This window comes from Phalacrocorax aristotelis, chromosome 5, assembly GCF_949628215.1.
Source record: "Phalacrocorax aristotelis chromosome 5, bGulAri2.1, whole genome shotgun sequence".
In the NCBI taxonomy this organism is placed as follows: Eukaryota; Metazoa; Chordata; class Aves; order Suliformes; family Phalacrocoracidae; genus Phalacrocorax; species Phalacrocorax aristotelis.
The window spans coordinates 69,511,419-69,527,102 of NC_134280.1; the positions used below are offsets into that span (position 1 = coordinate 69,511,419).

The 15,684-nt window shown below is 61.1% G+C and overlaps 2 protein-coding genes across 4 annotated transcripts; one reads left to right on the forward strand and one right to left on the reverse strand.

The window, feature by feature from the left end:
* Positions 1–1,613: 1,613 nt before the first annotated feature.
* On the forward strand, positions 1,614–8,342 carry CD5 (CD5 molecule). The gene is made up of 10 exons (XM_075095133.1): positions 1,614–1,729; positions 2,950–2,988; positions 3,381–3,674; positions 3,755–3,817; positions 4,138–4,446; positions 5,363–5,647; positions 5,930–6,061; positions 6,544–6,597; positions 6,936–7,058; positions 7,223–8,342. Exons 1-10 carry the CDS (start codon positions 1,678–1,680, stop codon positions 7,306–7,308), a joined length of 1,437 nt encoding a protein of 478 aa, XP_074951234.1. The 5' UTR covers positions 1,614–1,677; the 3' UTR covers positions 7,309–8,342.
* A 408-nt stretch (positions 8,343–8,750) lies between these two features.
* On the reverse strand, positions 8,751–14,339 carry VPS37C (VPS37C subunit of ESCRT-I). 3 transcript variants are annotated; one of them, XM_075095170.1, is made up of 6 exons: positions 14,288–14,339; positions 12,790–12,898; positions 11,797–11,909; positions 11,537–11,708; positions 11,083–11,165; positions 8,751–10,821 (listed from the first exon to the last, which is right to left on the reverse strand). In XM_075095170.1, the coding sequence occupies exons 3-6, from the start codon at positions 11,887–11,889 to the stop codon at positions 10,078–10,080; spliced, it is 1,092 nt and encodes a 363-aa protein (XP_074951271.1). In that variant the 5' UTR covers positions 11,890–11,909; positions 12,790–12,898; positions 14,288–14,339; the 3' UTR covers positions 8,751–10,077. The 3 variants fall into 3 exon arrangements, with proteins under 3 accessions (XP_074951271.1, XP_074951269.1, XP_074951270.1); XM_075095168.1 differs by having other exon boundaries at positions 11,797–11,912; XM_075095169.1 differs by lacking the exon at positions 14,288–14,339 and adding an exon at positions 13,726–14,269 and having other exon boundaries at positions 11,797–11,912.
* Between the last annotated feature and the right edge of the window lie 1,345 nt (positions 14,340–15,684).

The following is a 15,684-nucleotide window of genomic DNA, read 5'->3' on the forward strand; positions in this document are numbered from 1 at the left end:
CGCCAGCCTGGTCTTGGTGGGGCCAGCAGGACCCCCAGGATAACTGGGAGGGGATGAGAACAAGCGGGGGCTGCAGGAGCAGCCCACAGCCCTGCACTGCGGGGGCTCAGCACTGCCCAGCACAGGCAGTGGTCCCTCTCTGCCTGGCCAAGGGGATGTGGAGGCTGCAAGAAGCCAAAGGAGCTGGGAGGGGGTTGCTGAGCTGGGTTACCTCCACGGATGCCACGGCCTGGCTGGAGACGGCGTGCTCACGCTGCAGGCATTGCCTGGCATCGCTGCCTGACCTCCCTGAGCATCTCTGCCCAGCTCTGCCGGCGCCTGGCAGCCCACAGCCGCCTGCCACACACTGCACCCCAGCGAGCTTCCTCTTGAGTCATGGAAAAATCTTCAAGCCAGAGAGAGTTTCGGGGCAGGAAACACCAGGGGAGCCAAGTCCCTGCTCCAGGGCTGGGGTCTCGAGCATCTCGTGGCGCCGGGCAGCAGCCCAGGGCAGTGGCAGCAGCCCAGGGCAGTGGCAGCAGGAAGGGATGGGAGCTCTTCCTAATCTCACCATGCAGCCCTGGGAAGCTCACTCCCCACAGCGCTACTCTCCAGACACCAGCTGGGCACTCTCCTTTCGGCAGAAACACCACCAGGTCAATGGAAAACAGCTGCCTTCGTTAGCATGCATGACCTGGATTTGGAGGAATTAATTAGGGCACAATCAATTCACGCCTCTCCCTTCCCCAGTCCATCACTGCCTATGCCCCACGTGCCCTTGCAGGGATATGCAGTGTCCTTGGGGTGCCAGCAAGTGGGAGAAGCAGGGACATGCCTGGATGACACCTCCCTGGTCCCCATCCCGTGGGACCATCACGGTGCTTTGGGTGCTACCACGGCCTGCGGGGCACGTGGCAGCTCGGTGTGGCGTGGCACGGCATGGTGCGGCGTGGCATCGCGTGCGGCAGCTCCTTTGCGGGAGCCGGCGGCACGGGCAGCGCCCGGCGTGGCATGTTTCCTACCCCGGCAGGCGCTCTCCTCGACTGTGGCAGCGAGGGTGGGATCCGGCCATCGTGGGAGCTTGGGCTGTTGGGTTTAGTGGTCGTCGCCAGTTTTCCCTGTTGCAATCCAGCGTCTCAGGTCCTAAAAGAGCTCACCAGCACCAAGGGGTTGCTGCCGGTGCTGGGATTTCCCCTGGTCAATGCCACTGGCTCCAACCACCCAGAAACCCTGGCTGGTGTCCCCCAGCTCTCCTTTGGGTGCCAGCTCCAGGCTCTCGCTTGGCCATGCTGCCTGTCAGCCACCAGCAGCTCTGTGGGCATGCAAAGGAAATCTGGGGTTCCCCTGACCCCCCACCCATTTTTTCACAATCCATCCAGGCTCACACCCTCTGCAGAGATGGGGGTCTGATGGGGGGACCCCGGGATGGGGATGAAGCGTGGGCCGAGACCCCCAGTATTTCTCTTCCCTTTGCTCTTGCTCTTAAGCTCAGCAGGACCTGGGGAAGCAGCTGCCAGGCTGAGACTTCAAACGAGCATAGACATGACGCAGAAAACCACAGAGGGAGGAAAAACAGCTTGTTCCTGCCCGTCCCCCCTCGCCTGCCTTCCCCGGGCCGGGTAGCAGAGGCGGCGGTGCCCCCGGCAGCCTCCCGCTCAGCCGCCAGCGCCGGGGCGGAGGAGGCGGCCGGCTGTGCCCATGGCAGCCCGGCTACGCTCCCTGCGCCTGCTGCTCTTGCTGGGGATGTGGGGTGAGTATGGTGGGAGGCTCAGCGCGGTGGAGGGGTTGGGGGGATGCTGGGGCCCTGGTTGCTTTACCCAAGTGCTGTGCCAGCAGCCCTGGTGCTGGGGGTGCCCAGGGGGATCCAACCTTGCCGTAGCCCGGGACCCCTGAAATCCCTCTGCGAAACAACCCAGCTTGCCTGCTGCCAGGCAGCCAGGCACATTTTGGGGGGCTCAGCTCCATGCCCTCAGCTGGGGGTCACCAGTGCTCCCGTCTTGGCACCATGCCGGGGGTCCCACGTGCCCGCCCTGGGCAAGCCCCAAGCACGGGGGCTCGGGCCAGGGGGAGAGGGGCTGGTGACCAGCAGCAGGGCTGCCGAGCCCACGCTGAAACACGGGCAGCAAGGAGAGTGTGGGCACGCCTCGCCCGGGGCTACGCATGTCCGGTGCCCCTAGCTTTGGGGGTCCCCAGGATGCTCATCACACCCCAGGAGTGAGCCTACGGTTGCTGGGGGGCAGCCAGCCATCTCCCCATCCTCGTCCCCTACCAGCTCCTGCCGTCCCCAGCCGCCCCTTGATCCGCGTGGCACAGCGGGCAGCCGCAGGCGCCGCGCCGGCTCACTGCCGTGATGGTGGCACCATCCACTGCTGCGTGGCCGTACCTTCCTACCAGTAGCAACACCAGCTAGTTAGCGGTAACTAGCAGGTGCCCTCGTCCATCTTTTTTCAGCCATAATTACCCACCAGCAGACAACGGGCAGCCTCAGCGCTATGGCCAGTTGCATGAAGCCGTCTGTATTTATTTATTTTAATTAAAGGTGTGAGGAGGAAGAGCAAATTCACCGAGAAAGCCAGACAATGCTCTTCTATTGCCAAGAAAAAATCCAGGATGACCCAACCTCCTCCTCTGGCCCCCAGTGCTGGAGAGGCACGTGGCCAGCCCGGGGCTCTGTCCCTATCGCTGAGTTTTGGGGATAGAGGTGTCCCCCCAACATTACAGCCGGGTCGGCGCAGGGTATGGCATGGCCAGGGAGTTCCTGCCCGCCATCACCGCCGCCACCAGCTCCTTTCCACTGGCAGCATCTTTGCCCTGGTGAAAGGCTGACCTGAGCCCCCAGAATTGCCTTTCTCCCCCAAAATAACGGGCAACAGGCCAAGAGCCGGGAGCCGCTGCCGCAGCCTTCGGGGGCTTCCTGCCTACCCCGGGGTGAGGAGCAGGACTGACACCCTTTCCCCCTCTCTCTTGCAGCCGTCACCAGCCACGGAGGAGCCGCTCTGAGCCCTGGAGGTGAGCATGTGTAGGGGCAGCGCCTACGGGACCGCGCCGCGACTTCGTTAGCGGCTGCTCAGCCGCAGCTTCGTTAGCGTGGCGGCTGCCGGCGCTGCCTTGGCCAGGAAGCCGGCTCTGCTGCATCGCGAGCTCCTTGTAACCGGGTCTCCCAGCTCAGCCCCGTGGTGCCTGAGCCCCCCCAAACCCCCGGCCTGCCTATGCACCCCTCAACACGCACCGTTTCCATCCTGCCCCGCTTTGCGAGAAGCCCCGGCTGCCATCGCGGGGCACGCCGGTGCCGAGCGGCGCGCTTGGCTGCAGCGATGAGCCGGCAAGGGCTTTTCCAGCTCTGGGTGGAAAACGCACTGTGAAGGGAAGAAAAGCCCCTAATGCCTGTGCTTACCCCGCAGACACCATCCTGCAGCTCACCGGCGGCGGCTGCCGCTGTGCCGGGATGCTGGAGGTGCAGTGGGAGGGCAGGTGGAACCGCGTGTGCCGGTACAACATGAGCAAGGTCGGCATGGACAACATCTGCCAGCGGCTGGGCTGCGGCCCCCCCATCGCCAAGCCCCTCCAGCTCATCTTCACAGGTGGGAAGGAGCCGTACAAGGGGACGCTGCGGTGCATGGCGTGGGAACCCACCCTGGCAAGGTGCAACTGGCAGCTGGCAAACTGCACGGAGCACGCTGTTCTTGCCTGCAGCGGTGAGCCTGGACCCGCACCCCGGCCACCCCTGACCCTGGGGACCAGCCACCGCAACCTGGCACCTCTCTTCTCATTTCAGAGCCGGCGAAAACCACCCCCAAGCCCACGCCAGTGCCCCTGACCACCAGCCCGGAGCCCACCGGTAAGAGCCCCATCCCTGCCTGGCCCCGGGCACAGCAGAGGGGAGCAGAGAGGCTATGGCCAAAGCAGGGGGGACGCACAGCAAAGAAAACTGCCCCCCACTGTGCGAGACCACCTGATCTCATTGGACTAGATGACCTCTAAATGACTAGATGACCCCTTCCAACCTAAACCATTCTATGATTCTACGAATAGTGTCTGCAGCATCGACGGGGCAATTAAGCTTCAGACATGGTGGGCTCGGGGATTTTCTGCTCGATAACAGAAAGAAATGTGTACCCCGGTCTGTAATGAGGTGCTTTTTCCCCTGTTCCTCGCCAGGACTCGCCAGGCTGCGGCTGGTGGATGGGGATTTTGGCTGCTCGGGCTTCATAGAGCTGCACAGGCAGGGGCTGTGGGGGGCCGTGGCGGCCAGCCCGGGCATCTGGCCAGACCTGGCCACCCGCATCTGCCAGAATCTCAACTGCGGCACCGTCATCGGCAGCCGTGGCCACGCCAAGCTGGAGCGGGAAAGCCACTTGCCGGTGCGGTGGGAGGTGGTGAAGTCCTGCAAGAACTCTGTGCTCTTTGAGTGCTTCAACAGGACCAGCGCCCGGCGGGGGGAAGCGCCCGCCTTCATCATCTGCTCCGGTGAGAGCTCACCCCGCTCCTTCCCCTGGACCCCCTGCTTGCCCCGGCCGACTGGCTGGGCTGCCCCCGGTGTGCTGCGGGGCCGCAGGCTGCTTTCCCCCACTGCGGAGTGAGGAGAGCCCTGGGGGAGGATTGCTGGGCTGGATGGCTGGCTGCAGGCTGGCCGGGCAGCTGAAGCCCTGAGCAGGGCAACAGCCCCATCCCCGCCTGCCCCACACACCCCGTCCACCCATTCCTGCTCTTCCTCTCCTGCGTGCGAAGACAAAACAGGAAATCTCGCTGGTGTGCTCAGTTCCTGGAAGCAGCACCCCCAGCCCCGAGCTTTGAATGCAGCAGCGCTGCAAGAAGGAAAAGCCGGGGAGCGAGCGCAGCATGCAGCAAGCATCATGTTAGCACCCCAAAACCCACCACGGGCGCGCGGGGTATCCCGGCAGAGCCCAGCACCACGCTCGTCCACACCTCCCAGCTTGCCGCGAGCATCTCCCTGCCACAAGCGTCTCCCTGCTGTGAGCATCCCCCTGCAAGGCAGCTTGGTGCTGGTGCCGCAGCACGGAGAGCCGAGCCACGGGGCGAGGAGCGGGCTTGCTCCGGGTCCTGCCATCTGCCTGAGCTTAGAAGCCCGCCTGCGGGACTTGGGGGTTTAACGGGCTGCGCTGAGGCAGCTGGCAGAGCAGGCTTCCCCGCTGTGTTTCCCACTGGGACAGCTCAAAGCTCTTCAACACGTGGGCCTGCTATGGCGTGCGTGCATCCCCCGGTCCCCGTGGCACAAGGGGAAGCTGGGATGCTGTGAGCATCCCTGTGCTGAGAGCCGGCCCCGGGGGAAGGAGGACCGTGCACCGGCAGGCTGCTGAGCCCCATCAGCCGGCCGTGATGTCTCCCCGTGGGTCTGACCCCTCTCTGCCTCTCTGTCCCGCAGGCTCCCAGCCCCAGGCCCTGCGGAGGCTGGCTGCTGGCCCCACGCCTTGCGAAGGGGACATTGAGGTCTTTCACGAGGGACGGTGGCGGGTGCTGTGTGACAACCAGGAGCAGCGAGCCGAGTGGGGCAGGCAGCTGTGCCAGGAGCTGCGGTGTGGGAACCTCTCGTCCAGCACCGAGATCCAGGACCCCAACTTGATGGGCGTCACCTGCAGGGTCCCCACCCTGCACCTCTGCTCTGTCAGCCTCGGGACCTCCCGGACCTGCTCCCGGACCAGAGTTGTGTGTAAGCTGCCGTGCCAGGCTTGATTCCCGAGGGACCGCAGGGTACGGGCAGGGCCGCCTGCAGCACTCAGTGCCAGGCATCCCCGGCTGATGCTGGGAGCTGGGATTTCCACGTGTGAACACCTGGGGAATGGGCAGAGCGTGAGAGCTCGGGGCAGGGGATAGGAAAAGCCTCGCCGGGGCTCCCTGCAGCCCTCCTGGCAGGGCGGTGGGTGCTCAAGCTCCCAGCATCAGCCTCCGCCTGGGCACAAAGGGCCTCCAGTGACACCCGTTCTCTCCCCAGGCCAGGACTCAAAGCCGCGTCCCGCTGGCACGGCAGCAGGCACCATCGTGAGCATCTGCCTGGCCCTGATCCTCTTTGGCATCCTCTTGCTCATCTGCGGCCCACCTGCCTACAGGAGGCTGATGAAAAGAAGTAGGTGACAAGCTCTGGATCCTCTTTTCTCCCTCCCCATCTTCCTCCTCCCACTCTGCCTCCCTCACCCCTGCCATCGCCACGAGGCAGCTCAGGGCTGGCAGCTCCGCACATCCATCCCTACCGCTTCCCCCTCATCTCCTTGGGGGGGGACAGTTTGGGGGATGCTCAGCCCCGCAGATCCCCCCTGCCCCATTGTCCCCCAAGGCTGCCCCACGCAGCGCAGGCACGGAGAAGGGGGTGGCTGGGGGAGTGGGGCACGATTTGCAGGCTGCGGTGGGGATTAGGCACCGAGCAGACACAAAAGAGTAGGCGGAGGGTCTCCCGGGGCGGCGGGGGGATTACCGGGAGGGGGAGATTATTCGGGATGGCATATGGGGCTGGTGGAGGGGGAGGCAGCTGGAGGAAGCAATGCTTGGGGCAGGGGTATCAGGCAGCTCCTTGGAGAAATCCCCCTCCCACTGCCTGCCTCTGCCTTCCAGTCGCCAAAAAGAAGCAGCGCCAGTGGATCGGCCCCACGGGACTCAACCAGACGGGTGAGGAGCAGCAAGGTGGTGCCCCCCACCGTGGGGCTGGGCTTGGGGCGGGTGGGACTGCTCGCCCCCAGACCGCAGCAGGCGCTGGCGGGCGGAGGTGCGAGCGGGCTTACGCCCAGCCCCGGCTCTCGCTTCCTGCCGCCGCGTTGACTCATCGGCGCGATATTAACTCAACCAGGAGACCCAAACCCCGGCTCGCGGTGCGGGAGCAGGTCCCGCTTTTACTCAGCCCCCTTCCCCTCCCGGGCGGTGGGGTGGGTGTGTTGCCCTGGCCCTGCTGCTGCAGCCCCAACCCCCCCCCACCTCAATCCTGACTCCTCTCCCACCATCTTTTCCAGTCTCCTTCCACCGTAACAGCACCGTCACCCTGAGGCCGCGGACAGAGGGGCAGCGGGTGCAGAGTGGGGACAACGACTACGCTCAGCCCCCCCAGAAGAGCTCCTACCTCTCGGCTTACCCAGGTAAGCGCAGGAGGACGCTGGGAAGGGTTCCTCCGTGCTCCCTTCCCGCATGCGCCGGCGGGGATGAACCACCCGGGCAAGAGCATCACGGCAAGACTTTTGCCGCCAGCGGGCGAGGGGCTGGGGTGCATCACCCATAACGAGCCGCATCCATTCCCCCGCAGCCCTGGAAGGTGCGTGCAGAGCTTCCAACCCTCCGGACAACTCCTCCGACAGCGACTACGACCTGCACTCTGCCCGCACAGTGTGACCCCCACCCTCCTCACCAGAGCTGGGTCCCCCTCGGGCCACCCTGGTCCCCGGCCGAGCCACCCCCCCACCCCACCCGCCACCCAGCGCTGACCCAGGGTGGTCACGCACGTGGCAGCAAAGCTGTGCAACTGCTGAATTAGCAGCTTTTCTTGCATTTTTTCGGTAAGCGACCTCGTTTCCTTCGTCAGCCACCTTCCCGCCCTGCAGGCAGAGGTGGGATGCAGCACAAGAAAGGTAAATTTTGAGCAAGCCTTTCTAGCAGAAGCCATCCCTGCCCGCGGCAGGGGATTGAACAAAAGGATCTTTGAAGGTCCTTTCCAATCCAAACCCTTCTGTGGTTCTATGCAACGATGAACCAAACGAAGCTGACTGAAGAGATGATAAATACCTGCACTGCTCACCTTGGAAGAAAGCCTGCCCTCATCCCCCCCGCCCCCCCGAGCGTGGTGGGAGACCTCCGGGGCCGCGGCCCCCCAGCCCCTGCCGGGGTGGGAGCCAAACCCACCCATGCTCCTCCCTACCTGCTCGTACCGGGCACCAGGCACGCATGGCTCAGCTCTAACCCAGCCTGGCTCGGCTTCAGCTGCGCACCGGTACCCGAGCACCCTTCTGAGCAAGCTTCCTCTTGCTTTTTGAGCCTCCCTTGTGGGAGAGTGCGAGGTGGGGGAGTTTTTTTAAGCTATTTGTATGAGTCTAAGAGGCAGCTGGGTTGCAGCAGGGTTCATACCCGCACTGAGAGCGGAGCAGCCACGCTCACGGCTGTTTGGAGGGGATTTGACGGCTTCTCCGTCTCTCAAAAGCAGGGTAACCACACTCCTCCTCCCACCCAGGCCAGGCTGAAAGCGAAATCGGCTGCTGTCTGCCAGGCACTCCGATACCGGGGCGCCGAGCTTCGCGAGAAAGACTGAGAGACCCGCGTCGGCCGGGTCTTGGCTGTGCTTGCGTGGGACGGCGCGAGATTTGGGCAGGTGCATAAAGCAAAGCACGGATGTGAGGAGCACGGGGAGGGAAGAACTACTGAGAATCAGTCTGAGATATTTAATAAGCAATAAGTGTTGTAATAAAATTGGGGTTTTTTTTTCTAGTAATTACACCTTGTTTTCTTCCTTCCGACGCTACCGGTGCCGTTCCTTAGACTGTCAGCCTCCCAGCCGGGGAGGGAAAATGCAGGGCAGCGCCAGCACAGGGGGCGAGAAATGGTGCCGGAGGAGGGGAGAGAGGGGCCGAGGGAGAAGAGCCCCACACGAACGGGCCCCTTAGGAGAGGTGAAAAGAAGAAAGATGTTTGAAGAAGATGGTCCAGCGAGAGGGTGAACGGTTTTCATTGACAAAATTCAAGAGGAAGCCGGTGTAAGGACGCCAGGACATAAAAAGATCAATAGAAAGCGTGAGCTGGATGCCCCATCATTTCCTAAAGCAACCATGGCCGTGACCCCGCATGTGCACTTCATCAAATTTTATTACTGTAATTAACCACAGATACGGAATTGTTTCCATCAAACCCCACAAGCATTTGCCTTGTTCTAGTCCATTAGTAATCTTTCCTTATAAATAACTTACAGGGATACAGGCAGGATTCGGGAGTATAAAGTGCTGAGCAAAGCAAATCCCGTTTCCATTAACGTGTCGCTCCCTCCGTTACTAGTGTTTCCTGAGAAGGGGGTATGTGAGGAGGGCTGGAGCCTGTGACACCCCAAATAACCGCCCCGTTCCCCCCGGGAGCTGTGGGGGGAGGCCGCCGAGCCGCAGTGTCTCAGAGCTGGGCAGGAGGCACCGGTTCCCGCTCCTGTGACCTGAGGCACGCGCCCCCCAAAGCAGCAGCAGCAGCAGAAGACGTCGTGCCAGCCCACTTTACTTCAAAAGCATGGATAAAATCCACGCGGTGAACTCTGGGGAGGTACCAAAACCTTCACGCCCTCGGTGAGACAGCGTGCAGCCAGCACGGGCTGGGAAAGGCTCCCGTGGAGGGAAACGGGCAGCAATAAAGGGGTTTTTGCTCCCCGGTGAGCTGGGAGCTCCTGAACCCGACAGAGTTGAGAACAGCCTCTGCTTTGGAGCACGCTGGGACTCACCACGCAGGCAGAGAGAGCGCTGGGGGAAGCCTGACCTCGCAGCCGGCCGGGAAGGGCTCGAGCAGAGCTGGTGTGGACGTTCTCCCTACCACAGACACATCTCAAAGCCTGGCCCGCCCCAGGGGCGAGCTGGCTGCTTCTCCCCGCTGCGATCAGTTACGAATCAGCCGCAAGCCGGGCTGGCTCTGCCTCTCACTTCCAGGAAGGTCCTTGGAAAGCAGTGAGTATTTTGTGTCAGAAAGACTGTGAGAAATTCCCACTGTGTTTTAACACCTGTGAAAAAGCTTAGAATTATGATACTACATCTGTTACCCACACGGCGAACGACAGGCACGCGCGGAGCAGCCTCTCTCGCTCACCCACACACACACAGACGAGGGGATCCGGCGCGCGGCGGCCGTGATCGGTGCACGTTCCCCGCGTACCCCAGCCGAGCACCTACACGACTTTCTCACCAGAGCCTGGATGAGCCGATTTGGAAGTGAACGCTTCAGCCCATCGCAATCATCACAAACCCAGAGTTGCAGCCCGCGGGGGCGGCGTCAGCCCGTCCAACCCCCGGAGCCACTCCTGTCTCTCATCCTGCGTAATGCTTTCGCACCGATGGGTCGAAGAGCGACGCTCTCAGATCGCTCTTCTTCCTCAGTCCACAAAAAGAAGAGGGAGCAGCTGAGGATGCTCCCCAGGAGTCCCGATTTAGTAGCCAGGCCAAGCAGGGTGCTGAGGGTTTGGAGGGGGGGGACACCCGAAGGGTGGGGGCGGTCCAGGAGGGTAGGGAGCTTGCGGGGTGATGGGGAAACTAGGGAGAGGGGGCTGGGTTGGGTAGGGGCACTGGGGTCTCCCTGCCCCAGGGGGGAAGTAGGGAGGGTACCCGGGTCTGGGTGGCGGTGGAGAGGGGTGAGAGCCAGGAAACAGTGGGGGCTGAGGCGGGCCCCTGGATGGAGACCAGGAATAGCCCGGAGCTGCGGATGAGCCTCCCGAGGGGGGTTTGGGATACCCCGGCACCGAGTCGGCAGCCTGCGCTGGCGGGTACACGGGACCTGGAGGAGGCTTATAGGGAAACGTGGGCTGGCTGCTGGGCTGAGAGGAAGCAACATGTCCTACGGTGACTGGGGAGCCAGAGAAAGGAGCAGGAAGGAGAGCTCCGTGGGCTGTGGGGCCGGCCGGCATGCTTGGGGCTGGGCTGTAGGGCAAAGGGAAGGAAGGAGCCCCTGAAGGGAAGGGCTGTGGCTTCGGCAGGTCTGTGGACACAGGTACGTGAGGAGGCGGCTGCTGCTGAGAGTCCCTGCCGGGCTCCTGCGATGCTTCTGACTTCCTCAGTATCTCTTGCAGCTTTTCAACTCTGACCCGGCGCAAGTGGGACAACTTCCTCATCACGGAAAACTGCTCGAGAAATGTCTCCAGGGGCACCTCGCCCTCCAGGAACTTCTCGGCCATTTTCTGAAAGAGAAGGCGGCCTCAGGTTCAGCACTGCATCGCTCTACTCCTCTTCCCCAAGCCCAGCTTAGGATTTACGTGTCTGTCAGAGACACGCAGGGGACTGCACATCACCACACACAAGGGCAATCCAATTTTTTGGAGCAACAACGCCAAACTACAAAGAGATGATCCCTGATTTAAGGGATCAGGCTTGGGAGTGTAACTGCGAGTCTTCCAGGACTAATCACTTGAATTGCTAATGGATTTAAGTCTTAAGCTCACCTCAGACTCCTCTTCGATTTTCTGGCTTTCCACCTGCAGGAGATCCAGCAAAGTCTGAGGATGCATTGCTGCTGAAAATTTCTCTGGGAAAACAAGGAGAGCAGCACAGCAAAACGTTAAACACTAAATGGGTTAAAAATCACTAGCACACAGCCCTGCTGCACTCTCACAGCAGTGCCTTCCTGCCTTGGAAACTGTTGATGCAAGGAGAAAATCTGAAGAGGAAAGAACCTAGAAGGGCTTTTTTTTGGGACAGCATCCTTGATCCGTCCGAGTCTGACCGAGAAACAGGAGCACCTGGATCTTACGTGCAGCAGAGTCCCTTCTGCCACCATCCTCAAGAGCTGCTCTGCTCAGTACGGCCAAGGTCGGGAGAAGCAAAAGGGAAGGATGTTGCAATAACTACAGCCCACGTGACTCCATCGGAAAGGGTGCAAGATTTGCAAACACTCACCCAGTTTTGCCTTTTGCTCTTTACAGCGCTCAGCCAGCTTCTGCAGCTCTTCGTATCTGTTGGAGAGGTCGGTGCGCCCCATCTCCAGCGGCGCCTGGAACTTCAGGTTCTGCTCGGCCAAGCTCCGGTTGGCAGCGAGGGCCATCTCTCTCTCCAGCTGCAGCTCCTGAACCTGCGGAAGGAGACGCGACGGTCACCGCGAGCGAGGTGCTGACGAAGCCCAGCGCGTTCCTTGCCGGCGTCGCGCCGTCCCCACGTACCTCCTGGGACTCCAGGGCCAGGCGCTCGATCTCCTCTGCATTTTCCTGAAGCTCCTGGAGCTCCTCCACCGTCCGGTTCCTCAGGGTGTCCATCCTCCCAGAGGAGCTGCAGACTGCTAGGATGGGGAAAGGAAGTCAAATGAAGGCGAGGTTTTTCTAAAGCCAAATGCAAATAGGTACTAATCCTATTAGGGATTTAAAACCAGCTTTGCTAAACCGAAACAGCTATGCCAGAGAGGTTCCCCTGCGCTATAAAGAATCAGCGAGACTGAGGGCAGAGTGAGAAGGAAAACAGAACATTTCTACTCCTTCCTGCTTTGGAAACTGTCTTTTTTTTTTCCTTTTCGCAGCGTATTTGGAAGGATCACTTGTGCGCGCCAGACGGTTTTGTCAAGGGAACGCCTACTCACAGCCACTCGATAGCAGGGTGATATCACCCCGCCTCTCAAACTCCAGCTGGCTCTCACTGCGCCGTCCCATTCCAGGTTCCCGTTCTGCCGAGACCAAACCTCCCGGATCTGCTCGCATCCGACCGTGCCCGTGGTCACTGGCGGGGCCGCAGGCGCCAACCGCGCCTTCCCCGTACCGAACCACCCCTCCGGTTCCTTGGCTCCCGTCTCGTTTGATGTGTTTTCTGTCTAGGTGTTTCCCTTTCTCGCTACGTGGTGCCATTGTTTGCCTCACTTATTGCCACTACCCTTAGAAGTAACTAAGTGATGGCATTATTCACATGTGGTGGAGCCCGAGATTGTAAAAATTGGTGAAAGCTTACTAAAATCAGGGAAATAATGGATTTTCTGCACGACATCCATTACTTATTCCAAATAATCTGGGCTCTCTGGTAATATTTAGCAACTATCGGATGTTCATGTCACAGGTTCTAAGATGCAAGATGGAATAATGCAGGAAAGCACTAAAAACAGGTGAGGAACATGAAAGCAGAGCGTGTTTTGCCTCATTTCTCCCTCCCCACCGAGAGGGAAAGGGACGTACCAAACAGCCAACGGGGATTTCAGTGTCGTCCTAATCGCTCGTGGCTCTTCTACCTTTCAGCCAGGTAAAACATCCCAACGATATCGCTCTGGGAACGTTGAGTCAGTCTCTGCACGTAACACAGGATGACAAGGTAAGGCTCAGGGTTACCAAATCTCCTCACCCAGGATCCAGTTAAACCCGTCTTGAGTAATAACCATGTAAAAGCTGGGAAATCAGCTCCCTGACTATACGTATGCGTAAGTAACTGCATCATTCTGAAAACAGAAATAAACTTATGGGGTGTTTTTTTTGTTATTAAGGAGGGTCACAGAGTGTAAGAGGTTAAAAACTAGGAATAGTGGCAAAGTGAAGGAATCATAGAATGTCCTGAGCTAGGAGGGACCCACAAGGACCATCAAGTCCAGCTCCTGTCCCTGCACAGGACACCCCAAATTCACACCGTGGCTCTGAGGGCCTTGTCCAAGTGCTTCTGGAACATCGCCAGGCTGGTGCCGTGATGCCTCCCTGGGGAGCCTGTGCCAGGGCTCCGCCACCCTCGGGGGGAAGGACCTTCTCCTAATGCCCAGCCTAGCCCTCCCCTGGCACATCTCCCTGCTGTTCCCTCGGGTCCTGGCGTTGGTCACCAGAGAGCAGAGACCAGCCCTGCCCCTCCTCCTCCCCTTGGGAGGGAGCTGCAGAGCGCCATGAGGCTGCCCTCGGCCTCCTCTGCTCCAGCTGAACAAACCCAGGGACTCCAGCCGCCCCTCGTACGGTTTCCCCTCTAAACCCTTCCCCAGCTCCGTGGCCCGAAAGCTCAATTCCTGCAGCCGTGTGGGCGCAGAGGTCACAGATGGTCCGTGGGAGGCGTCCGAATGGCTCCCAGGAGGGAGAACCGAAAGAACCGGGTGCTGCCCCGGCTCCAGCCGGGCACCAGCGCAGGGGAGGGGCTCTCACCTCACACATTTCACCTGTTTTTAGCAGCGTTCCGGTAAGACACGGTGAACAAGGTGACACTCTGCCTCTCTGAGGGGACAAGGCACGGGCCCCCGTGGCTCGGAAGGGGAGTGGGGTGGGCACCGGCGAGGGGCCGCCGCACCCCGGTCATCGCCTCGGTGCTTTGTCCCCGGTTAGGGAAAGCCCCCCGCCAGCTCCGGGGGTGCCGGCTCAAGGCCTCCGCCCCGGGGCAGCGCGGAGCGAGGCCCACCCGGCGCCGCTCTCCAACCGGGACACGGCGGAGGCGGCTCCGCCAATACCGGGCCCGTCCTGGGCGGCGGGGGGAGGGTTGGGGTGGGGCGGCAACCGGGAGGCTGCGGCCTACGGCGCGGGCGGGACGGTACGGGGCCCAGCCTAGCGGAGCCCCCGCCACCCGCACGTCCCGGAGGGTAACGGCTGCAATCAGTCGCCCACCGGAGGGGACAGCGGCGGGGCCGGGTCCGGGTCCGGGTCCGGGTCCGCCTCACCTCACGAAACACGCACGGGGCGCCCCCGTTACCGGCAACCCCGCCACGGGACTCACCGCCGCGCAACCGGGACCCTCCCTCTGCCGAACGCTTCCGACTTCCGGCGCCGGAGCGGAAGTGGGCGGTGCCACCGCGAGGTTGGGGCCGGGGGGAGAGGAGCAGCATCCCTTCCCGGAGCCGGGGCAACGGGAGGGGGAGGCCGGTGGTACATTCCGCCGCCGCCATCTTCTGGTGGCGAGGGCTTGGCCCTCGCTGTGGGGGCTGGCGTGCCCCTGCAGAGAAGCTGTGTTTTATAAATCATATGCTTTTACAAATAAATGCTATGTCTTTGCCTGCCGGTGTAGCTCTCCTCGAGCTATGGCTTGCTTGAGCCTTTACATCCTCGGATGGTCGCATCCAGAGGGTCAACGGCTCAATGTGCAGATGGAGACCAGTGACAAGTGGTGTCCGTACTGGGACTGTACTGGGACCAGTGCTGTTTAACATAGAATCACAGAATCATTAAGGTTGGAAAAGACCTCTAGGATCATCAAGTCCAACCACCAATCCAACACCCCCATGTCTCCTAAACCATGTCTCCAAGTGCCACGTCTGCGCAGTGTTTGAACCCCCCCAGGGCTGGTGACTCCCCCACCTCTCTGGGCAGCCTGTGCCAGGGCCTGACCGCTCTGGCAGGGAAGGCATTTTCCCTCATATCCAACCTAAACCTCCCCTGGTGCAGCTTGAGGCCGTTCCCTCTTGTCCTGTCACTGGTGACTTGGGAGCAGAGACCGACCCCCCCCTCACTCCAGCCCCTCTCAGGCAGCTGCAGAGAGCGAGAAGGGCTCCCCTCAGCCCCCTCTTCTCCAGGCTAAACCCCCCCAGCCCCCTCAGCCGCCCCCCAGCACACTTGTGCTCCAGACCCTGCCCCAGCTCCGTTGTCCAACAAAGGGGACTATAGGAAGGATGGGGACAGTCTCTTCAGCAAGGCCTGCTGTGACAGGACAAGGGGTGATGGTTTTAAATTAAAGGAGGGGAGATTTAGGCTGGATATAAGGAAAAATTTCATATAGTGAGGGTGGTGAAGCACTGGAACAGGTTGCCCAGAGAAGTGGTCAGTGCCCCATCCCTGGAAACACTCAAGGCCAGGCTGGACGGGGCTCTGAGCAACCTGGTGTAGTTGAGGATGCCCCTGCTCACTGCAGGGGGGTTGGACTAGATGGCCTCTAAAGGTCCCTTCCAACCCAAACCATTCTATGATTCTATGATCCTCCATGTTTGTGTCATGCCAGGCCTGCCCTGACACTCTGGTACCTTCCCCCTTATAATGCGTTTTTCTTTTATGCCTTCCTGGAAGAATTGTCAGTCTGCTAAATTGTTTTGTGTTATTATTGATGCGTCCTGACTCCGGTCTTCCAACACCACAGCAATTAACCTGTGTACGGCCAGCAGCATTGCCCTGTTCCAGCATTAG

Excerpts from the sequence above, each read along its gene's own strand:
- CD5 (XM_075095133.1), top strand. The coding sequence starts at position 1,678 with ATGGCAGCCCGGCTACGCTCCCTGCGCCTGCTGCTCTTGCTGGGGATG. Across the intron at positions 3,675-3,754 it reads CGCTGTTCTTGCCTGCAGCG|AGCCGGCGAAAACCACCCCC; the intron begins GTGAGCCTGGAC and ends TTCTCATTTCAG. Across the intron at positions 4,447-5,362 it reads CGCCTTCATCATCTGCTCCG|GCTCCCAGCCCCAGGCCCTG; the intron begins GTGAGAGCTCAC and ends TCTGTCCCGCAG.
- VPS37C (XM_075095170.1), bottom strand. The coding sequence starts at position 11,889 with ATGGACACCCTGAGGAACCGGACGGTGGAGGAGCTCCAGGAGCTTCAG. Across the intron at positions 11,709-11,796 it reads TGGCCCTGGAGTCCCAGGAG|GTTCAGGAGCTGCAGCTGGA; the intron begins GTACGTGGGGAC and ends CTCCTTCCGCAG. Across the intron at positions 10,822-11,082 it reads AAATCGAAGAGGAGTCTGAG|AAAATGGCCGAGAAGTTCCT; the intron begins GTGAGCTTAAGA and ends CTTCTCTTTCAG.